This window comes from Lepisma saccharinum, chromosome 1 (genome assembly GCF_977018435.1).
Source record: "Lepisma saccharinum chromosome 1, izLepSacc3.1, whole genome shotgun sequence".
NCBI lineage: Eukaryota > Metazoa > Arthropoda > Insecta > Zygentoma > Lepismatidae > Lepisma > Lepisma saccharinum.
Window position 1 is genome coordinate 15,281,844 of NC_139229.1, and position 24,916 is coordinate 15,306,759.

At 39.9% G+C, this 24,916-nt stretch overlaps 1 protein-coding gene and 1 non-coding gene across 2 annotated transcripts in view; both read right to left on the reverse strand.

Annotated features, from left to right (window-relative positions):
• Cc2d2a (Coiled-coil and C2 domain containing 2A) overlaps positions 1 to 24,916 on the reverse strand; it is a 257,618-nt gene that overhangs the window by 166,913 nt on the left and 65,789 nt on the right. The window contains exons 5-6 of the mRNA XM_083129417.1: positions 23,831 to 23,926; positions 15,509 to 15,601 (exon numbers count right to left, since the gene is read on the reverse strand). Of these exons, the coding sequence (XP_082985543.1) occupies positions 15,509 to 15,601; positions 23,831 to 23,926 (189 nt within the window). The remainder of the gene's footprint in view (positions 1 to 15,508; positions 15,602 to 23,830; positions 23,927 to 24,916) is intronic.
• On the reverse strand, positions 16,950 to 17,024 carry TRNAA-UGC (transfer RNA alanine (anticodon UGC)). Its single transcript has one exon. It is a non-coding gene; the product is annotated as a tRNA-Ala (tRNA).

Genomic DNA, 24,916 nt, shown 5'->3' on the forward strand with positions numbered 1-24,916 from the left:
CAGTCCCGATTAGCCTTACTGCGCATAAAGTGGACTTAAAACACCAAATCAAACCAAACCAAATCGAACCGTGGGAGAGGCATATATTTTTTTGTACCATCGTCCATTTCACGAGTTTATAATTCTTCCTCACCGACTCGAGTAACGCGAGTGGTAGAAGAAAAGCGAAGTAAAATAACTGAAACAGAAATAAAAGGAAAAAGCGAAATAAATTTTATTCATAATATTCTGCAGTCACTTGAGTTGTATTCACGGGATGCTATCTTTAAAGAAAGCCGTGGTCTCTTCCTTGTCTTTTTCGCTTTCTTTGTGCTCTTGCTTCCCCCGTCACGATTGGTCTAAAACTAATTAATGCGACGTTAATTAAACAATCCAAACAACGAAACAATGCACAATCAACTGCACAAAACAACATTCCAAATGTTTTCGAATCGGAAAACAATTGAGATGCTGTAAAATGACTTAAGATGCAGTAATAAAGTGGGAATTCGGTACCGTATAGAATTAAATCGGTAGAGATGTTCGATTTGATTGGATGTTTGTTATTTAGATTTGCTATTCTTTCACTTTTGGCAAATAGCGACGATGAAGATGAGTGATGCTATGATGAAATTGATGAAGGGACACTTACCAAGGACACCCACGCCCAAGTCGAGATTCTAACCAGGGACCCATGGCATCGTAGCGCGCTGTGCTAACCGCTCCTCCATGGAGTGGACATTATACCATATTTTGTGTGCTCAATTGGGATCAATCAATGGAATGAATAGGCATATTATATGATTAAAAAAATCATATCATAATACCACGTCATATTATTCGGCACGAAGTAACATCAGAGACATTCAATCTTCCATTTTTGCCTTTCAACTAATTCTTTGATTTCAGGTTAATCACAACAATAAGATAAATTATGAAGCAAATGATAGTGAATGTGGGATATTATTACGAATTACCTGACAGAAACAACATTAAGCAGGCTCGGTGGTCAAGCTCATTAAGTGATTGACATTCGATATCGTCGCCAAAGTTCCCGGGTTTGAGTACCGTCCTTGTCGGGGTGTTTGACTATTTCGTCATCAATTTCATGTAATGGTCACTCGTCCTTATCGTCGCGATCATCGAACAGGGAATAAAAATTATAAAAATAAATACGATGGAAGAGTACTTATTTCATCTCTCACGAAATCTCCTACAAAACCGGAATATATAAAATACATGTATATTCATTCACATACATTTTCGATTTCTATATTTAACTAATCGAGACCGAGAACGGGAGAGCAATTTTCAATTCGACAAACCGAGAGACGGAGACACTGTCAAGTCTCGTTTCTTCTTGGCACCTCCGTAATCGAGTTGTTCTGTTTGTCATTGGCTTTGTATTGGCAATTATTGTCATTATTCTTCCCCTGCAGGTAAACCATAACGATGAATTATGATGAAATGAAGCAGATAAAAGGGCAAAAACAAGAAAGTCATGCCTGTTCGGGACTCCAACCCAGAACCTTATGTAACGAGATTTGAAATTCTGGAGAAGGCGTCCGTGTTTCGCTTGGTTTTCTCTTTCCTCTACTTCTCTTATATTATCATACATGTATAATAAAAATGGATCTGATACGATATGTTGCGATTCATAATTGTGCTGGTTAGATGCTACAGATGTGAACTCCAACCTGCAATATATTATTCCCTTTTGTTTCGTATCTGGTTGAACATGAAATTTTCTTACACTGTGACAATTTCTTTCTTAGTTTTGGTTTGGTGCACAGATATGCTAATCTGGACTCGACCTTCAGTTTAAAGTGGGATACTAACCACTATGTGCATCCACCGTGTATCAAACCCGGGATCCACTGATTACAAGGCGACGACGTTATCACTACGCCATCGAGGAGGCCCCATGACAAAATGTTATTCACTCGATCTCTACCATAATTTATTTCAGCATTTACATTTTCGTTTTCTTCTTCTTTTTTCCTTTTGTTAACTACTCTTATACAACTCTTTTTGCGTCTTCGAATTTCTTCTTGTTTCAGGAAAAAATAATACATGCAGGCTGTATAAAAATCCCCCGTTCAAATAGATAAAACGTTCACTCTCGAGAACTAATTTACATGTTTATCACTAACGTAACCATTAGGAAGGAAACTATTGAAATGTTAACTGATATAACTGCAGATGAAACAATACTTACAGCCACTAACGTAGCCTCACAGACAACAAGTATATGGTGAGTCATTCACTCTTGCTGACTACAGGCGAAGGTCACTGAACTAAAGGGTGGTGGCAAGCAAGCAGGCTTCTGCTCTACCAAAGACGAGGTCACGTGTTCCAGTTATCAATGGCGTACGAAATAAGGAGGAACACAGCTATCTGACGTATGTTATGGTCCCGTCATTGCACGTAGAACACTTTATCGTCGTGGCCTTGAAGTTCCCTCAGGGCACTCCTGCGTAAAGGCTTCTCAGCTAGAAGGATATCTTCCCCATTGAGTGGAGGAAAAGTGGGTGCGTATAGAGGTCCTTCAACTTTCGTATTCTTTTTCATTTCAGAACCCGTGCTGTATCGTCGACTTAATCCAATCTATCCGATGTAGGTTTTAGGTTCTGTTTCTGTTCGGTTATTTCACGTTGTCTTCCTGCTTATGTTATTCCCGACGAAGGTTCTGGATTCGATAATCTGGACAATAACGGGATTGTGTTGGTTGCTTGATTTGGTGTCTTAAGTCCACTTTATGTCCTGTTAGGCTAATCGTCAATGGACCTACAGTTTAAAGGGGGATCCGAACCACTATGTTCCTCCACCGAGTATCGAACCCGGGATCCCTTAATTACAAGGCGCCCACGATCCCACTGCGCCATCGGGGATTGTGTTCGAAACGAATGAATCAAATTTGAGTGATATGATATGCAACCATTGGAAGACTATTGAAAGAAAAGCTATGGGAACCTGCCAGTTTTTCTACTGCAGACAGGAAACCATAAACATGGAAGAGAAGCTTATATTCTATGAAATCTGACTCTATGTGCTCGAATACTGGCTAAATATAATCCATAGAGGCATAGCAACGTTAAACAACCTCTTATATGATACATATAGGTTTAAAAAGGTCGAAATACAAAGATTGTGTGCGCCTCACTGATGGCGTTGTGGAAGGCCTTGTAATCAAGGGGTCTGGGGTACGATACCAGGTGATCGCACATAGTGGTTCGGATCCCACTTTAAACTGTATGCACTTCAGATTAGTCTATCTGTGCCGGTGACTCAGTCGGTAACGCGTCTGACTACCATGCTATAGGCCCCGGGTTCGATTCCCGGCCGGTTCAAGCCCGGGAACTTTTCTAACGTTGGAAGCGGCCCCAGCGCCCACCCAGCGTCGAATGACATGGGTACCTGGGGGAAACCCTGGGAGTAAAAGCGGTCAGGGGCGTGATGCTGATCACATCACTCCCACTCACGAACGAATCAAGAAAGTGTGGGGCGTTACCCCCACACCCCCTATACGCCTTCATGGCGTAGCGCTAAGCACAGGTGAGAACTTTACCTTTTTTTTTTTTTTTTTTTGCATAAAGTGGACTTACAACAAAATTTAAACTTGCCATAAAGATCATGATAAGGTATTAAAGAATTGGGTCTAACACATTTTTTTATTGTTTACCAAGGACATTGTTAACTAATTTTCTTAATTTCAGTTTCAAGATGAAATCGGCTACGAAATAAAAGGAGTGGGTTCATATTTCTGTTACGAAATTCCACTTTTGTAGTAGACCTGTGCCACACTAAGATGTGACGTAATAAACAAATCTGAGACACTTTCAAAGTATTAAATTGCTATCTACGTATTTGGGAAAAATCTTTCAATATAATACTTTTTTTGGACGCGTCAAATCATAGTATTTAATTCCTGTTTTAGCAGCTTTAAGAAACCTGATTTTTTTTGGGGGGGGGTTACAAATGCCCTTTCTGCTCCCGTCAAGTTACGCCTATGACAAACAGGAATTCAAAGTAAAAGACTGTCCCGACTAAATCGGGAGAAACGTCTGATAGATTTACAATTGGGAAAATCATAATTAAGCGTGTAGTTGAAAACAACCTATTTTCATATATTGCATGCAGATCTACTATTTCTGCAATGTGGATCAAGAACTGGGGACGTGGAGAAGCACAACACTCCACGTAACCAATAGTCACGTGACCCTCTTTGCTTTCCTGTCATGTTGACCTTCGCGTGGAACACATTTCTCGGTGTTAAGACAGGCAAAATCACCCGATCATCGAAGGGTGCAATATGTGTTGCCTACCCTCCTGCATTACTTGCTCCTATTAAAGCCTTATGGGGAAGAACTTTTTTCCATGACTGTACACCCACAGTCCCTATGAGCACTCATTGGGAGTAACTAACTGGTGTTTTGATTGTCGAGTTTGTTTCTAAGTCCACTTTATGCACAGAAAGGCTAATCGTGGAATCCGAACCACTATGTGCCGCCACCGTGTATTGAACCTAGGATCCGTTGATTTCATTTTGAATTGGTTTATTTCACATTGCTTTTCAGCCTCTTTTGGATAATCACCAAGAAGACGATTAGTGGTGATGAAGGGACGCTCAGCAAGGCCGAAATTCGAACCCGGGACCGCTGCTATCGTAGTGCGCTGTGCTAACCACTCCGCCACGGAGACAAGGCGGCGACGTTACCATCAAGGAGGTTTTTTTTGTCACTTTACAATGTTCGTAAATAAATGTTTTGTAAGTGCAGCACCCTCCCACACATTCTCTTGAAGCTCTCGTTAAAGCTCGTCACAATTTACTAATCTGATCACATAATGGCGTTCTCATTACCGAAATGACCCGGCTAATTACCCTACAATGAGGAAGACACACACATACACAGGCTTTCATTCAAGCCTGGGCTCGTGCGGCTTCACTTGGTGTATTTTTATCCCCCTGTATGCATCCTTTTCAGAATCGTCTCGCTCCGTGTATTCATGCTCGTTACGCCACCTACCCCACGCAGCCGGTGTGGAAACGGAACGAATTTTGGGCGTATGTTGTTCTTTGTTTCAAATCATTACTGAAACAGGAATCTGGCTGGGCACCTTCCTGTTCTACGCCTTTATGCTTGTTTGTTCCAAGGTAAAAAAGAAAAGGAAAAATGTATACTGTGGAACCGTGCAAAACAGGAAGAGGGCATAATTACTAACACGTTTAGCCAGTTTATTTTCATTGATGTGGATATTTAAAGCACCAAACCCGTGAAAGCTCACAGCAAGTCGTCGATAATTAACCGTTGTATATTTATGCATATTTGTTTGCATTACATGAGTCAAAGGACAAACTTAAAAGTACCACAAAAATTACAGGACAGACTGTATACAGCTCAAATTTACATGAGGTATCGACTGTGATTTATAAGGCAATCTCAAGGCTGCAACACTGATCAAGTGAGCTTCAAAACGCCATTTTTGTCATTTCAAATATGGCGCATCCTTTCCACTTGCACCAATGAAAAGGAGTGTTTCTTTGCCGTCTGTCAGCCTAAAACTTACAGAAATTTCTCGGCAAATGACAATTCGATGCTTACCACACCAGCAAGTTTAATAATGGAGGAGAAAGTTCGACAATGGCCTCAGTTCGCAGGCAGATGGGTGCAAAGGCCTTTGCAGTGGCTCATAAGTGACTGCACGAGGACCCCAAAGACATTCGCTTTGAAGTATACAAGCACTAACTCAAACTTGAAAATGTATGTAGATCAGGAATAGGTCTGTGCTAAAATTCAGCAAACTTGTGCAACCCTACATATAGCAATCTACTAGATAAGCAACAAAAACAAATTAATGTTAAGGTTACGGCAACAAGGGTCCCGGGTTCGAATCTCAGCCTGGGAATGGGAGTTTGTGAGTGTCCCTCGTCCTAATCGTCGCGATGATTTAAAAGTGGCAGAAGAGCGACGCTGACTAACAAAAATCAAATCAAATCTGCTAGAAATAGCACTTTCTACGCAGTGGCGTAGCCAGAATTATTTTCAGTGAGACAACCTTCAATTAAAAAAAAATAAGTAAAAATTGGAACTGAAATAAAAATTTGCAATGCGTACGGGCATTATTATTACTCATCTGATTTGATTTTTGATACCGAGTGTCGCTTTTCTTCCACTTTTGGATAATCGCGACAACGAGGATGAGAGATGTAAAGGAGGTGATGTGATCAGCAGCACGCTCCGGCCGCTTTTAGCCCCCGGGGTTACATCCAGGCACCCATTGATTTGAGGGTGGGTGAGCTCCGGAGCCGATTTATGCGGGGATAAGCCCGGAAAAATTCCAACCTTAGATCACCCACCCAGGGAATCGAATCCGGGTCTCGCGCGTGGTAGTCAGACGCTATATCGACTACACCACCGCAGCTACATACACAACCTATTTATAAACAACACAGAGGTTTTGTTTGAATAAGTCGCGCAAAATAGTAGTGACTTCTTATACCTTGCATTCATTTTAATCAAATCTCAAACGAGACGAGAGTACCGAACAGCGAAACTCTATCTCGTGACTTTCTAGGTCTCGACACCATCTGTAAGACCAGCACTGCCCGCATTACGGCGTCTTACGGAGCGAGAAGAGAAGAAATAATTCGCAGACAGATGAGCGCATTCCCCATTCACCCGCTTTTTCGAGAATAGTCACAGTGAATGAACGCACCGCGTGTCTTACGCAGCTGTCCTAGACCAAGGAGGAAGATGGCAGAAGGTAGCACGCCATGAATGCTATATACTTCACGCAATATGCTCTCGCAGCTGCTGGTCATTGCAGGCAGATGTATAAGGTCACGGTGGCGTCTTCTCCTTTAAGAAGGGCGAAACGCTTGGCCGTCCACCTTGAGTTCCTCCGCGAGCGCTCCTGCAATGGGCGAGGTGCTCGTGCCACTACGTCGAGCGGATCTCCTCTACCCATTAAACGAAGTCAAGATTCTTTTCAATCCGAGGGTGTCTCCCTTCATTATGATATTGTTTCTTCGATTCGTTCCACTCTGGTGTCAATCGTCCATAGTCATCGCGCCACCTAGGGAATAATTGATGCGACTCGTCCAGGTATTGCCAGTAAGGATTGTGGCACAAAAGCAACGCTTCTTACATTGATATCCTTGAAATTTCCATTGTGTACACGGTTTTCTCGATTCAATCACAGCATAGGTGTTTCATCATGTCTTTGTAACAGGTGGGGAAGCAGCAACTGGAACGGGAACTACCCAACAACCTATCGCAAAACGTTTTCCCTTTGTAATCCAGAAGGACTAGGGATGAACCAGCCCGGATCCTAACTTATCCGGGTACCCGATTTTCGGTTCTGGATCCCTGTACCTGATTTTCCGTTCCGGAATCGGGTGCCCCAATTTTGATTCGGATGGAGTACCCAAATTTCAATACCGGATTCTCATGAACGTTCTCGGTTCAGGATCGGATAAGTGATTTTCAATTTCGGATTCAGGCACCCGATTTTCGGTTTAGGGTCCTCCAGAAAAACGACTTCCGGTTCCGGATTCAGGTACCCACATTTCGGTTCACAATCAAGTCAATCGAAATTCGGTTCAGGATCAGATTTCCCTATTTCGATTCTGGATCCCTGCAACTGATTTTCGGTTTCGGATCTGAGTGCCCGAATTTTGGTTCCGGATGCAGGACCCACATTTCAATCCCGGAACCGCGTTACCGATTGTCAGTTCCGGATCCAATTTCCAATTTTCTGTTCTGAATCTGTGTACCTGATTCTTGGTTCTAGAGCCGGTATCCAAATTTCGGTGACGGGACAGTTAGATGGTTTTCGATTTTGTATCCAGGTACCCGAAATCCGGTTCAATATCTGGTTAAACTATTTTTCGGTTCTAGATCTGGTGCACAAGTTTTGGGAGTGAGAACTCAAATTGCAGTACAGGATGGTTCTCACTGGATACGACCAAAGTAACCAGGAACTGAAAAAATTCTGGCCATCCTTACTCTCAACTGAGTGTGATACTCGCCCACAACTCGGCATATTGAGTTACACATAAAAATATTTCGTCATGTCCAGCCTGTAACTCCACCATAGCCGGACTGATCGATCCACGACGACTTTTGGCCTGAAGACGAGAATAGCTACATGGAATGTCCGTACACTGAGGGACGCCGCAGATGTACAAGGAGAAAGACAATCGAGCAGGAGCTGCTGCAACAAAAGAAGACGTGGTTGGAGGTCAAGAGTTTGGCGAAGAATCGGACAAGCTGGAAATGCTTCATGGAAGCCCTATGCTCCACTAGGAGCGATAGGGAATAAGTCAAGTAAGTCATGTCCAGCCTGAGTGTGCAACTCAAAATACTACTTCATAATTCGACTCATAATCTCACTACCAAAGAATCTGGAAAAAGTCACCTCACAATTTCACCACAAAAGATTCTGTATTAAAATTTTAGCCCAGGACATCAACGTTCCATTGCGTTTTTTGTTTCACCTGTTACATCTAATCATCATTCATCCTCGTCTTCATAATTAGCCAACTGAGGAAGAAAACCAATGCAAAATAAGAAAAATATTAAAAAGTATAGAGGATCATTCTGTATCATGTATGTTGTCAAGCCATGTGTGCATGTAGAAAATTTTCTACAAGAATGAAAATTGATGTTGTGTCATTGGTTGACTGATTTCATTTATTTTACTCCACACATCTCTGCAACTTTTGGCTAATCGTGAAACGAAGTATCGTGAAGTACAAGATGGGATCACAATTACAGGTCATTGTGAATCCTGTGTTGTAAGCAAATCTTTAAGCCGATTATTAAGCTAGAAAAAGCTTATTGAAAATATCATTAATAAATATAATTTGACTCCCATGTACTTCTTTCAGAGAATAAAAATGCACCCTCTTAACTGAAAGCTTTGCCAGATTTTCGTAACAGCCAATTCTTCTGCAAATCTCCTTTACTTTCATGTGCCCTGAGAAGTTACGTTATGAAAGATGTTCCTAGTGTAATTTGAAAAGTAATACCTCCATAAGTGCCCATGTTAAATGCCAGGATTCTCAGTAACTGGCATATCTTAAGTTGACATGTTCAAAAAACTGGTTGATGCAACAATTGAATAATGATTCCAATACATGTACCAGCAGGATACCTCCTAAAGAAATTACATGAAATGAACAATATTAGGCACGTTATAGACTTAGATTTACAGTTCATATCTTAAATTTTTTAATAGTATTACGGCTTTGAGATGCCCTCCATTAGCGCAATGCATTGTTGCAATCTTCCTTGTACACTTGTGTCTGGCTTAACATCAGCAATTTCCTCATGAATTGCATTTTTGAGGCTGCTGAGGTCAGGCAGGGTACGAGACCTTAGCCTTCAGTTACCCCTACAAAAAGAAGTCTGGTGCAGTGAGGTTGGGGATACAGAGGGCCACTAAATGTCACCAAACCTGGACAGAAGTCATCCGTAGCATGATCGACAGATGTGCCACATGTGATGTCGCTCCATCCTGTTGAAACCACAGGGTCCCTATGTTCCATGTCACCTCAGGCAGAAAGAAGTTAGCATGGTGGTGTAACGTGAGTTGACGATCACCGCAGCACCATTATCGACCTTGAAAGAGTAGGGGCCGACAATTCCCTGCACTGCAATGGCACAACAGACTACAACCTTAGGACTGTGTAGAGGTTGCTCGAAGTTTTTGCATGGATTTGAATCAGCCCAATATCGAAAATTTTGCTTAACTGCCGTTAAATGCCACACATTCGTTCCCTCTCTGATCTCAACAGCCTAACAAATGCAAGTGCAAAATTCAAAAAATAAGGTCTGAACTGGAAATCCAAGACTATAATGAGGCTAACATTGTTCATTTCATGTAATTTCTTTGTACAATCAATCAGTGCCGGTATTTAGAAAATGGGAAATGTTAAATGATGCTACCCGTATTTTTCTTGTGGAGGTTACATCAAGGACTGTGTCTCTCTGTGCCATATCTTCCACATGACTTGAGAATGACGAGTGAAGAAGTCATAACAATGATGGTACAGGATGTGTTAACCAAAGTCTACTACAAGTCACACTACCGCATCAATGTTTTCTATGTTGCATGTAGCATCTGCAAGAGTCACTGTAATGTAAACCAGCATACCTTGTGAATAATGTGAGTCACAAATATCACCTAATGTATCATGGTGTTTGACAAAGTCCAAGTTTGTATCAAGTCCACTTCATGATCACATAGGCTCATCAAGACTGGACCTACAGTTGAAAGTGGGTTTCAACTACAGAGATCGGGATTTGAGTTAAAACATTCCTGAATACAGGACTATCTTAATAGACACCCTGTATATGCTTGTTCAAATTACTAACTAGACACTTCTGGATTGTAATGATATTGTTGATTTAAGGAACTAAAAGCTTTTGAGAAATATGAATAATTTCAATTTCATCTCAGAAATTTTGTGAATACCGCCTTATCGCCCCTTCCAGATCTAGCACCAGTAACTACCATATTTTTAATTTATTGATTGATTGATTGATTGATTGATTGATTTAGTTTATTTTACTTCACGTTTTGTGCCTCTTGGATAATTTGCGAAGATGGGGATGAGTGATGAAATGATGAAAATTGATGAATGGACATTCACAAACAACCAAGCCCAACCAGGATTCAAACCTGGGACCCTTGGCGTCACAGCGCGATGTGCTAACCGCTCGGCCACAGGGTCGGGCATTTTTAATTTATTATCAAGTGATGTATACAGGGGCGATTCCTCCATGTAGGAAGTGAGGAACTTCCTACAATTCATTTATACTTGCTTCCAGTTCTCTACTTTTTTAGGAGTTTAATAATAACGTGCATTATAAAATTATGAGCGCAATGTATGTACAATTGACTAGGTAAAGCTACTGTCAAGAGTTGACTGGTGCCACTCGTTCCAGCCGCAGAGCCAAAGACGATGGACACACACGCTTTGCTGCCCTGCACCTTGCTGGTATCACTACAAATAGATGGATGAGGAGTGGAAAAGGGGATGGGGAAAGTTGCGGTTTTAAATCATCCAGCGAGGAACCATCGAAGGATTCCTACAATCAGTGGGACCAACCCCATCAAAATGGTACTAAATCTTGCACAGCTTGATCTTTGTTGGCACCTAGCATCCTGCTTTTGGTATAATGGTAAAATCTAGCATAATCTGCATACGCGAGTCCCTGGGAGATGGAAATTGAATCTAAAGGAATATGTTTTCAGGAAATAGAAATAAAATTACGTCCAAATCTTATTTATACTTCACCAGCGGACTTGTTTAAAAAAAAAGGAAGTATGCATACACAGCGACAAGCTTATTTTACAACCATGCCATCATGATTCATTCTCTACCTTTTCTTTATCCTGTCGATTTTGTTCGTGAGAAGATTTTATGGCAGAAAATCGATAGAAGGTTTGGGTGCGAAAAGAGTTTTTTCAAACCGTTTCAAGTTCTATGCTGAACTCATTTCTTTTGTTGAGCCATTCTACACAATTTTGTGGAATAATTAACAATATCACATAACTATAGTGAATAATAAGTAACGCAAGTTCGAAACTCGAGTAGTATATGCATAATTGAACTTAAAACTGCAGTTATCCGAAAAAATAATTAATAATAAATCCTAGCACAATTTTGAAGCATTTGGCATAATTTCAGAGTTTAAGCAGAACTTTTTATTATCCTCAATCCACACGACAGGGAGATGGAGATCATTTGAGAAGAAAAAACATCACCGGCTTTGCGAGAGTCAAATGTCTTGGGTTGTGTTTTTCATACTTAAACGAAGCATAGAAAGTTTTCCTTTCATTTTAACTGAGGATATACAAATAGCTATACCTGCGATAACAAACGTAAAAAATAAAATACAAAATCGAAATTCCTGCAAAATTTAAATATCGTCAATGCTATTTTCATAGGTTTTTATAGCTTCCCTTTAAAATATTTCATAGTTCAAGGGGGCAAGGGCCTACACCTAACATTCAAAATGCAATACATAGTACAAGCGATATGTGTGACTGTAATTGAACGAATTTTTCAAACCTTCCTCGGTTTACCATAATTTCCTTCTACACTCCAAAAAAGCTGCGAATCGCCACTGGATGTATACTCTATGTAGCATGTGAAGAATACAGGAAAGTTTGTTTTTCAAGTAAAATTAACAATAAATAGCATTATGGTACCAAAAGAAAAGAAATGAAAATTTGGAAGATAAAAGAAAATGACCATTGTGATATTGACTAATGACCATTGTGGTATTGCTGACTACAAAAAAAAAAAAGAAATGTACTTTCCAACGGGTCTCCCCGATGGCATAGTGGTCATTCCCTTGTAATAAAGGGGGGGTTTGATTCCCAGCGGAGGCACATTGCACAGTGGTTCGGATCCCAATTTAACCAGTAGGTCCAGTCCCGATTAGCCAATATCTGCAGAAAGTGGACTAAAAACAATAACTCAACCAACCATGTTCTTTCCAAACAATAAATGACAAAAAATATACAAATGAGTTGAAATGTGAGAATAGCAGGAATTTATCCCAAATAGTGGAACTCTTTCCACTACATGTAACAGACTGACAAAGAATACATTTTTATCAATAAAGCTAAAACGGAAAGACAAACGCAATATGCCCAAATTCGTTAAACAACACTTATCCAAGGTGAGATTTTTAACAAGTCTGCTGAGATATATTATTGGTAACATGGCCCCTTATAAGGCATGCAAATAGATTTTTCCCTACCTTGCGGTGTAGTGTTGCCCTAACCACAGTTAGATAAGTTACTAATAAAAAAGAGAGAGAGATATAGATAGATAAAGAGAAAGAAAGAGAGAGGAGATTACAGTTTCCATTATTTTGCTTCCAATAGACCACAGTAAAGTAAAAGTGAAGTAAAGTAAAGTGTTCCCCTGTGCTTAGCACCACGCCATGAAGGCGTATAGGGGGTGCGGGGGTAACGCCTCACACTTTCTTGATCCGGTCGTGAATGGGGGTGATGTGATCAGCACCATGCCCCTGACCGCCTTTACCCCCAAGGGTCTCCCCCAGGTACCCATGTTATTCGACGCTGGGTGGGCGCTGGGGCCGCTTCCATCGTTAGAAAAGTTCCCGGATTTGAACCGGCCGGGGATCGAACCTGGGACCTTTAGCATGGTAGTCAGATGCATTACCGACTGAGCCACCGCGGCCACCTCAATAGACCACAGTTTGCTTCAAAAAGTACTGCATTACAGTTACCATTACTTTACTTCTGAAAGTAACTTCTTATAGTAACCACCACATTACTTCCAAAAGTAATGTGTTACTATTAACTTGTCAAACAAGAAGAACATTTAACTGTTTACACAGGTATCACATTTGCCATGGTTTTACAGTGTAATTTAACTTGTAAGAATTTAAAACAAAATTTTATCCTAGTAAATAAATCCTCCAGTTACGAATTTATAAAGGTAACTCAAATAAATAGCTGCATTACTAACACAAATGCCGAAAAAGTAACTAATGCAAGTACCAGGAAAGTAACATGTGATTGTGATTTTTGTTATTCAAAGTCGACTGTCTACCACTTTTGACTAATCACGACAATGAGTATCACTGATGATACAATGAAATTGATGAAGGGCACACAAAGAACACTCATGCCCAGGCCGGGATTCGAACCAGGGGGCCTCTGGCATCGTAGTATGCTGTGCTTATCACTTCATCATGGAGGTCGTCAGTAACATGCTGCTTGCATTCTATCGGTCCGCTAACCTATTCACTTACTTATTTCAGTGTAGAAATGCAAAATAACAGAAATAACAAAAACATAATGATTACGATGTCCAGTGCCAAAGCTGTGTGGTCTAAGGTGCAAGCTTTGGGCTCCAGCTACGAGATGCGCTAAGGTTCGAGTCTTCCGAGGGAAGCGTAACAACTTTTCTCCTGAGATTTCAGCCTGTGTGCAGGACCAGTGGCCACCCAATATTGTCAGAAACTTGGAAAGCTACGAATGAGTAGCGTAACCTGGTCATGGAAACGTACGACGGCGATTGAGGGTTCGACGTGCTGACCACACGTCACCCCGTAACTGGTTGGATGATCTTCCATCTCTGGTGGGAGTGAGGCAAGCAGTCAGTAACATTGGCCCTCACGCACTGTTACACTATTGGTTATAATGATTATTTTCCCTGAATAGTTAAATTCTGAAAATTCTGAAAATTCACGGTGGCTCAGTCGGTAACGTGTCTGTCTACCATGCTAAAGGTCCCGGGTTCGATTCCCGGCAGGTTCAAATCCGGGAACTTTTCTAACATTGGAAGCGGACCCGGCGCCCACCCAGCATCGAAAAACATGGGTACCTGGGGGAAACCCCAGGGGGTAAAGGCAGTCAGGGGCATGGTGTTGATCACATAAGCCCCACTCACGACCGGATCAAGAAAGTGTGGGTCATTACCCCCACACCCCCTATACGCCTTCATGGCGTGGTACTAAGCACAGGGGAACACTTTACCTTTTTTTTTATGTATTCCTTGTGGAGAAAAAAATGCAACAACTTCAAGTTACAGCTAATCAAATAGAAGTTTTGACTTTTCCGCCTGCCAATTACATCTTCAATCTGTCCTCTTTCCATTGATATCTTCTTCTATGCCATCTGAAGTTTCATATTCCCACAAGAAGAAATAAATCAATACTCTCATAAGCGTAATGCACTTCTCCTTGCATTTTATGGTCATCCTGGCAGTGTGGCCAAACTTGATGCACATAAAAGAGCTAAATTTCACCTTAAATGGAGTTAAAAATGACTTTCAAGGAACTAGATTTTCGAAGGCTCGATAATGTGCCTCCTATGGTAATGTTAGATGTCAAAGGGGGAAAGTGGGGAGGGGGGGGGGGTGTGCTGCTACTATTACCGTTAATTTTGAAGTGATCAAAACTTGTTCTTAATTTTCACCATCTATATCTGGCGGCATGACCCATCTTAAAAATCCATTGATGGTCGTATGAAATCGGAAATAAAGTATTCCTGGATAACAATATTATGTCATCTTGAAGTCAGCCACGGTACTACAATATCACGTGCAAAATGTATATTTATGACAAAAGTTGGTCTATGTGGGCTGGAGCCAGTGATGGCACCATAGTGGGGCAGGGAGCACCCCAGTTCACAATCAAACGAGTGAAGGAAAGAGCCAGACCTGGCTCCAAAATAGCTAAGTTGGCAACCGTGCTCGCAGCTGCCGCAGAAGAGAGAGCATTGTGGAAACCGTCCCTCATGCCCTTAAGAGTTGTAAAAGCCATTACAAACAGAACAAAGCAACAAATAATAAGCAACTGAATGCACACAAACTAAATTTGATCTGAAACCTTCAGCGTTGTTTCTACCCGTTTCAACTACTGTGTGCACATTTGTCCTCTTGAGCTAGTCTGGCCTTCCAAGATCACTGTAGAAGAGAAAAAGTACAAGCATGGTATATGTCCACAATACATAAAAAAATGCATGCACTTACCTCTATTGCACCCGTTATAGCCTTTTTCCACCTCACTTTAGTTTGCTCATGCTTCTTTAGTGCAGCCTCAACCTGGGCCTCTTCTTTGCGAATCTGCAAAAGTAACCAACATATAAATATGTCACAGACCAAGAATTACATAGTCAGTTCATGTTCAGGGTGTATTTTAATTTCTAAATATAATTTCACTTCTTAACAAATATATAGGGTCAGGCAACAAACAGGGTGTCCCAAAATGATTACACTGATTTCATAATGTTATTACTCTTTAGTGATTGCACCGATTTCGATTTTTCTCTTGCTGATGCGTTGGACCAATTGTCAGAGTTTTTCTGGCTGTGTGAAATTAATATGCACGTTCTTCACCAGGTGTGCTGCTGCTGTTTAATCTGAAAACATGGCTTCTACACAAGAGAGGGCTGATGTGTTTCATGTTGCTGGCCGAGACGAAATCACCAAAAATGGTGCAACGCAAGTTTCAAAAGCTGAACGTGAGCTAGTCGTAGTGATTTTGTTGGTGATGCATCGAAGGCTGCACGAATGTTTTCAACAGTCTCCGCTGATGTCGATGGTCGCCCAGCACTTCTACCCTTTTCGACTGTATCTGTTTCTAAAAAATCAAAATCAGTGCAATCACTTAAAGAGTAAGAACATTATGAAATCAGGGTAATCATTTTGGGACACCATGTAAATCTACCACTTTTAAAGGCTGGTATTCACAATCGGACGTAAACAAACATGATAGGTAAAAGCATGAGGAATGCCATTTCTGTAGCAATGGATCCCTAAGCACCGTGCTTTGGTGGTAGAGGTGTAATCATTGAATGGTAACTCCGCAGCATAAATTGTAACAGCAGATTTGAGTTTAACACTGGGAGACATGAAAAAGGACCAGAACAACGCACAATAAGGAGGTCTGTAGTTTATGTCCAACAAGGTGGAGCAACTGCACATACTGCTCGAGAAACGATGGCAACACTATGTAATGTGTTCGCATGCAGAATCATCTCACGTTTAAGGGCACCCGATCAGACTGCCTGCGATTTATTTCTCTGGGGGTACATAAAGACCAAAGATTTTGAACACGTATCCCTAACTTAGAGACCCTGAAGATAAGAATTAGGGAAACAGTTCAGGCAATTCCACCAGCAATGGATAATTTTGTTCGTTGACTCTGAGAACACGGAGTGGAATGGTGGCTATCTACCTGTGATGATTTTCGAAAAATAAGACGAAGTGAACAGTGTTATGTTATTGCTTTACATATGGCATTTTGTTATCTATCAATTACCACTATCTTGCTTTACATTAGCTGTTTTGTGTTACTATAGGAAATATATTGGTTTGGTTTTGGTTTGAGTTGGTGTTTTAAGTCCACTTTATGCACAGTAAGGCTAATCGGGACTGGACCTACAGTTTAAAGTGGGATCCGAACCACTTGTGCCTCCACCGGGTATCGAACCCGGGACCCCTTGATTGCAAGGCAATGACGCTACCACTGCGCCATGGGAGAGGCCCTATAGGAAATATATTAAAATGGTAGATATATAATGCTAGTCCCTACATAACAATTCTGTATAACTTTTGCGAAATAACTTAATGTATTTGCCTATTGATTTAGGCACCTGCCACCAGTAGCGTACGCAGGATTTCATCAAGGGGGGTGTTATTTCTAAAACTTTTTTCCAAATTCACATTACCATTGTTTTATTATACTTTAATTAAATAATAATAATCACAATTAGTTAATAATACTTATAATTAATTAATTAGCTAAATTAGTACTAATAATACTACTAATACCACTACTACTACTTTTAAGTAGTAGAGATCTACATAAATATAGTATTTATGAAAACATTAAAACGAAATTACTTTCTAGTCATTCGATTTTTATCAAATCCTGGGAGCATTTTTTTGTTTCTTTGTTACGAAATAATTGTCTGGTCAACGAGGTGAGACATTTCAAGGGTGAAGATCCATAAATACAAGAAAATATATTAAAATAAATTTAAATAATCAAAGTATGGAACTTATCCAAGGAGTGGCGGTGATCTGGTCGGTAGAGCGTCTGACAAGTGACAATCACGTGGGAGATCCGGATTCGATTCCCGAAATTGGTTGGAATTTTTCCGGCTTCTTCCCCACATAAATGTCCCCAATAATTCACATCTGGATTGTCTCCCTGTCCTTACCAATAAAACATTTTACAATAGTTAAGCTTATTGTCGTTTGAATGATTGTCTAGTCAACAAGGTGACACATTTTAAAGAGAGACATTCAAATGTGCTGCGGTAAACAATACAATGGGAAGGCAAATTGGTGACTGCATTCTTGTCCGCCTAGCCTTTGTCTATACATTAGCCTCTTTCAACGTACCAACAACTTTATTTAGTTAATTCTCATTGTTCACACACAAAAATAAATACATGTTCGTTGAACACTAGCGTACGTAGAGGGGTGGCCGATGGTGTTCCAGCTCCTACCAAAATTTTGAGAAAATCAGAATTTTCAAATAAAAATCCGTTAAGAACTTTAAAAAATCAAAATGTGTAAATGCGAAACCGCTTTTAAAGTGAATCCCGATTACCATTTTTGTCTTTGAATACAATTTTAATAGACTGAAAAGCTCCAAAAATACGAAATATTTTATTCTGCATCCTGCCCTCCAAAACGAAGCCATGTGCTATCCACATTTACTATTCCAGCCCCTTCCGGAAAAAAAAATCCTCCGTACCGCAGTGTATAGACCGTGTTAAAAATGTAAACATAAACATTGGTGAGGTCTTGCCCGGTCCCCCGGGAACTTCCGGTTTAGGCCAGTCCCCGTTGTTGCCAGTGCAGATTCACTCGCATACGAAGTAAGAAATGGGCGCTTATTTTCATTAGTTGTGCGACGATAGTCAAGAAAGGTATTTGTTAAAGTTCTACTATGAAAGAGTGGACGTCTAGAATCCGTCTGATGATGAACTGAAGAGCAGATTATTAAAATATGACTTGTCTTTGTGGCCGCCAGTTGTATAGCATACTATACAAGTATCTCATGTACACGCACGACGAACGTTGAGATATATATTCAATTACTTTGTAGATGGAAAAGTGAGGGAAAGATAATTCTATAAAACTAGTGATATTATTATATTATAAAGTATGCTTAAGTTAATATTTTCCAACAAATCTGCAGAAGTAATGACACATAACAAATGCTAGTAAATATATGTGCTTTCAACGTCGCCTTCCGCCTGAGGGATTTAGGGAAAACCTATGATATAGCATGCCACTTTCACTTGCACGAATTTACTTCAAGCAACAACGGAGTTTTCAGACTGAAACGACAAGCGATATCGTGATTTCGCACAGAAGCATTCGATCTAAAGCAAACCATTCATCAGTCATGCTTGCGCAAATAACAGGCCGCCGGGGCAACACAATGCACTGTATTGATAAAACGGCCCACTCCGAGCGACAAGCGACACTTGCAATTTGTCGTTTGGAAGGTGTTTTTTTTTTTTTTTTGTAATGCTGGTTTCCAAGAGACACGTATCGCTGCAGTCTGAAAGCTTCCTTTCGAACCAATTCACCACGAGAAAATGCACGTGTCGCTTGGACTGGACTGTTGTTTTCTCAGTATCATACATCGTGTCACCTTGGTCTGTTGTACTCGTATGCCAGGTGAATTGTTTCCTTTAGAGTAAAGGGGTTGTTGCTTGTCGCTTCGGTGTGTAATCTCCGTGTCACTTAAAATAAAGTGAACCCTCAGTGATCAATAAAATTTTTCGAACCGAAGCGACACGACAAGCTGCACGTGTCGCTCAGATTCCCAATGGCGTGTATTGTGCCGCCCGAGACTTCTTTTCCCATGAGCGGGAAATGCGTATTTATAGACTAAATGGGCCTGTGTCGCTTGTCACTTCGGTACAAACCACTGCGATCGCGTGTCGCTTCGGTTTGAAACCTCACTAAGAGGCGTGCTTTTCACCACAAAACAATATGCAGATAAACGATCCATATGCTTGTAACAAAATGCAAGTCGTAAAAATCCTTTCCGGGTACCAATCCTTTCTCGTTATGCTTGTATCAACAGGTTTCGTCTCTCTACGTCCTTCTGAAACCTACAAAGTGATACTTGACTCAATAAATTTGTTCCCGATCGAACTGTGCAACCGTATGCTACACAGCTGACACCCTATTTCCTTGTAAAAGAATCTCCACTTTGCCCTTTCATATTAACGTCCATAGCACCGTAAGCGTAACCGGATGTTGGAGGGGGACCAGGCGAGTGCGCATGCTCCGCAGTAGCTCCGCCTTTAACACCGTCTATTGAACATTGTTGCAACTGAGATAGAAAACAACTTTTTTTTCTCTTTTAAATCATAGTTACCCTAACCTAACCTCATAAACTCGTGTTTATTTTCAAGGCATCACTTTGAAAGACGCGTGTGTTTGGAATGCTGTGCTTTTCTCCATACTGCATGGAAATAATAATTCAAATTATTATTATTATTATTAGTAGTAGTAGTAGTAGTAGCAGTAGAAGTAGTAATAGTAATATTATTGTCCCAGATCCTTGACTGTGAAAAATTGGCCATTTCATTTTTTTCCACAGCATTTTTCATATTTCACAAGCTCAAGGGGGGGGGTTTAAACCCCGTAACACCCCCTTGCGTACGCCACTGCCTGCCACCATTTTACACAAAACAATTGACAATCTATTCTATAATACATTAAGTGTAATAAGAACATATGTGGCCAATTTTGCCCATAGGGGTCACTCTTCATCATAGGCCAGGTTAAAGATGTAGCATTGGCTCTTTTGCTGTTAGTTTGTAATTTTCTTTAAAATTGGTTGTCAAAGTTGGTGCACCTATCTTTGGTCTGCGTACCGACCCATTCGATTCCCCACATCCCCACCTTATGGTTTGGTTTGATTTGCTGTTTTAAGTCCACTTTATGCACAGTAAGGCTAATCGGGACTGGACCTACAGTTTAAAGTGGGATCCGAACCACTTGTGCCTCCACCTGGTATCGAACCCGGGATCCCTTGATTACAACCCCACCTTATGGCAACTATGCTAAGAAGTAAATTACATACCTATGTCTCACTGCACTTAATCTATAGCCTGTGGTTTAAGTGGGGCAGGTGACGAGGGGATTCCATCCCCAATTAAGATAATTTTTATAAAGCATCTCCCACTTAGGATAATTTGTATAAGGATCCCCCTCCTTATTTAATTCATACAAGCATCCTCCAGCTAGGAAGTTTCACTTTAGACATTGCCAGGAGCAGCTCAACATTGTTTCTTGGTACCATAGCAAATTTCTAACCTTCCCCCAACTAATTTTGAACTGTGGTCACCCTAGTTTCCACCAATCTTCAATAAGAAACATTACTATATCATGTATTTATGGTTTTAACGGGAGAAAATAATACACTTATTTTTTTTACCATAAGTATTACTGTTAAAAAAACACATTTATAGTATGTATGTATGTATGTACAGTATTTAATACCTAAATAATGATATCAAAATAACAGTAATCTCCTAGCTTAAGTTGTTACATAATTTTGCAATATAATTAATACGTTATGCAGCAGTAACTTCATTTGATTTTTGTCTACACCAATCCAACTCTTCTACAACAAATAGCCACGCTTATGTAATCAGAAATAAGGTTTTGATCCTACTCAAAGTATGGCTCCCTCTGGAAAGCAGTGCCCTTAGCAGTCGTTGGGTCACCTGGACCTTAAGCCGGCCCTGTGTCTATCGCCATGTCTCTTTGTGACAGAACATGTTACATCTAGTATGCAAAAAAATGAACTGCTATAAAACTACTCCAAAGATAAAAGTCAATCAGTGAACTTGTTTTTTAGGGCTAACCAGGGTGCGAAATCACTGCAGATTGGTAGGGGGAAGGATCAGAAACACACACACACCACTCTATCTATCTATCTATATATAAATAATGTCATTCAGTAGCGTACGCAGGATTTCATGAAGGGGGGTGTTATTTCGAAAGCTTTCTACAAATTCACATTACCATTGTTTTATTATACTTTAATTAATTATTATTAATAATAATAATAAATTAATTAATAATTCTTATAATTAATTAATTAATTAATTTAATTACTACTAATAATTACTACTAATGCAGCTGCTATTTATGAAAGAAATAGAACAAAATTACATTTCTTTTGTTTCTTTGTTACAAAATAATTGTCTAGTCAACTGTTATTTGTATATGATAAGTGATACATTTTAAGTGTGAAGAAAATCCATAAAAACAAGCAAATATATTAAATTTATCGAAATATGAAACTCATTCAAGGAGCCGCGCTGGTCTAGTGTGACAACTTTGTGGGATATCCGGTTTAGATTCCCGGAATTGGTTGGAATTTATCCAGCCTTGTCTACGCACCCAGCCTCATAGCAATGGGTACCTGAGAGCAAACCTGGGGGATGAGGCTGCCGGAGCATGGTGCTGATCACATCACCTGCAAAATAGTTCGAGATCGAGAATCTTTGGGGCCCATCACACCACTACGTGTGCCTTCATGGCACGGTGCTATATGCACGGGGGAATTTACATTACCTTTACCTATGGAACTCGCCCAGGATGATGATGAAGCGCAAGAATACATGTTGCTAAATTCCACTGAGTCTATGTTTTCGTTGAAAAGTAAGTTTATAGACATTCCAACACATTTATCACTTCTAGGTGATTCACAAAGCACTTCTTCAACATTATTTAATGATGTGGATGTAGACTCAGCATCACTTGAGAGTTCACAAGGGGATGTGAAATCAGTACCGGGAAGAACGTTTTTCCAATAAGGTCGGCACACTGCGACGAAGCAAGGAATTTTCACAATTCTCGCGAGAGTCACTGCGCGACTTTTTGCAAAAAAAAATTGCAAAATTGAACTCAGCGGCTGCTTAGATTGTGTTTGGAATGTTGTGTTTTTCTTAATGCTGCATGGGAATAATAATTCAAATTATTATTATTATTATTACTATTACTGTCGCAGATCTTTGACTGTGGTAAATTAGCCATTTTTAATTTTTTTCTACAGCATTTTCCATAGTATTTCAAAAGCTCAAGGGGGGGGGGGTTTAAACCCGGTAACCCCCCCCTTGCGTACGCCACTGATGTCATTAAATATTATTAAATAATCAAATTACATTATAAAATATACAATATATTATATCAACCGTCCTCTCATTTACAAATTGAAAATTTTAATATACTACTAATGCTATGAACATGAATAATGATTTGCGTGACTAAGGGGGGAGGGACAAAAATTAAGAGACATTAAGAAGGTAATAGTTTCCTACAAAAAATTTACATCTAAATGCTATTACGTTTTTTTTAATATATTTATATACTTTGCAGTAGCTGGCAAAAGGCGATGAGAAATGGAGAAGAAATAACAAATCAAGCTAATTTCTGTGTTCAGTGTTCTTAGAGATGAGGCTCTTGTTGAATATTCGACTCAAAAACTAATTGTTTGTTTGTTGTTAGAACAAAAACTCTCCCCCCCGAAAAGTTTGGTGGGGGAGAAATTTCAGGACAAGATCCTTGGTGAGGGGGAATTCCCCCCTGTCCACCACAGGATTTTGCACCTTGGGGCTAACAAATAAATTGTCACACAGGAAATCGGTACCTTACAAACTGACAGGCCACAACAACTAATAATAATTTACATACTTAGTTCTTAATGCAATGCAAAGAACTAAAGGCAATGTATTAGTTCCTTCGCCAATTTAGCTTTCATCCTCATTATCACGATTAACCGAAAGTGACAGAAAAGTGACATTACATAAAAAAAAATATACAACACAAATACATATTTAGTGCTTAATGCAATGCAAGAACCTCTCTAATTCAAAACAGGTATTAGTAAACGTAGGTCTAAGTTTAAACAATGAGACTAGTATATGGTAGTGCGTGGGTATGGATTAAGAAACTGGATCCTTAACCATAATGTTGCATTTACAGTCATGCTCAGATATGAAACAAATCACCATTACTATAAATGAACAAATTGAGGTTTTATCTCAAATTGACACTTTTGATATATAAATTTACATATAGCTCCAAAAGGATTTGGGCAAAATTCTACAGAGGTGCTAAAATGTGTCTGAAGGTTATCAACATGCCACTGGAATAAAAAAGTTACTTTTCTCCAATTTTGGAGTATTTGATTCTGTAGTCTTTCTCTCTCAATGGTTATAATTAGTGCAAAATGTTCACTATACCAATGGGAAAAGTTTGGACTTACATCTTCTAAAAATACATGTTAATAAAAAATCTTACCAATTCCTCAAAACGAGAAACTCCAGGCTGTTTCAGTCTCTTCAGTTTCAACCGAGATGCCTTTTGCGTTTCCGCCACAGTGGTTCCTGCCTGCTCCTGTGAAAATAATAATACGTTTAAGACTTTTTTTTTATGTTGGAATAGTAAAACAAAGTTACATTAAGGTGAGGAGATACAGTTACACACCAAATGTGCATTTATTTCATTTTCATAGGAATGGGCTATGCTACTAAAAAAAATCTTGGCGAATGTAAGACACTGATTTATCCCCATGTTACAAGTGGAAGCGTTTTCGTATGTTGATTATTAAACTAGACATGATATTTCAAAAATATGAGAAGAATTTTTAGAATCCCATGTATTCCTTGTGGAGAAAAAAATTGCAACAACTTCAAGTTACAGCTAATCAAATAGAAGTTTTGACATTTCCGCCAGTCAATTACATCTTCAAACTGCCCTCTTTTCGTTGATATCTTTTTCTATGCCATCGGAAGTTTGATATTCCTAAGATAACAAATCAAATAATACTCCCATAAGTGCAATGCATTTGCCGTTGCCTCCTACGGCCATCCTGGCAGTGTTACCAAACCTGATGTGCATAAAAGAGCTAAATTTCACGTAAAATTGAATTAAAACTGACTTCCAAGGAGCTAGATTTACAAAGGCTGGATAAAGTTCCTCGTAGGGTAATTTTAATTTTAGGTGTCAAAGGGGTGGAGGTGCTGCTATTACAGTTAACTTTAAAGTCATGACAATTTATTCTAAGTTTTCCGGCGGCATCATCCATTTCAATAATCCACCGATGGTCGTATGAAATCGAAAATAAACGAATCCCGGATAACAATATTATGTCATCTCCACAGTGCTATAAAAAAGTAGCCTGGAAGGTAAGACAATATAACAATATCACATCATGTGCAAAATGTATATGCATGGCAAAAGATGGTGCTAAGTTGGCAACACTGACTCGGAGGGATAAGCCTGGTGGAAACTGTTCCGCATGCCCTTAAATTAACTGCAATATTTACATGTATAATTTATCGGATTTCTTGGTCAGCATAATGCAACACAAAGCCCATGGTCTCA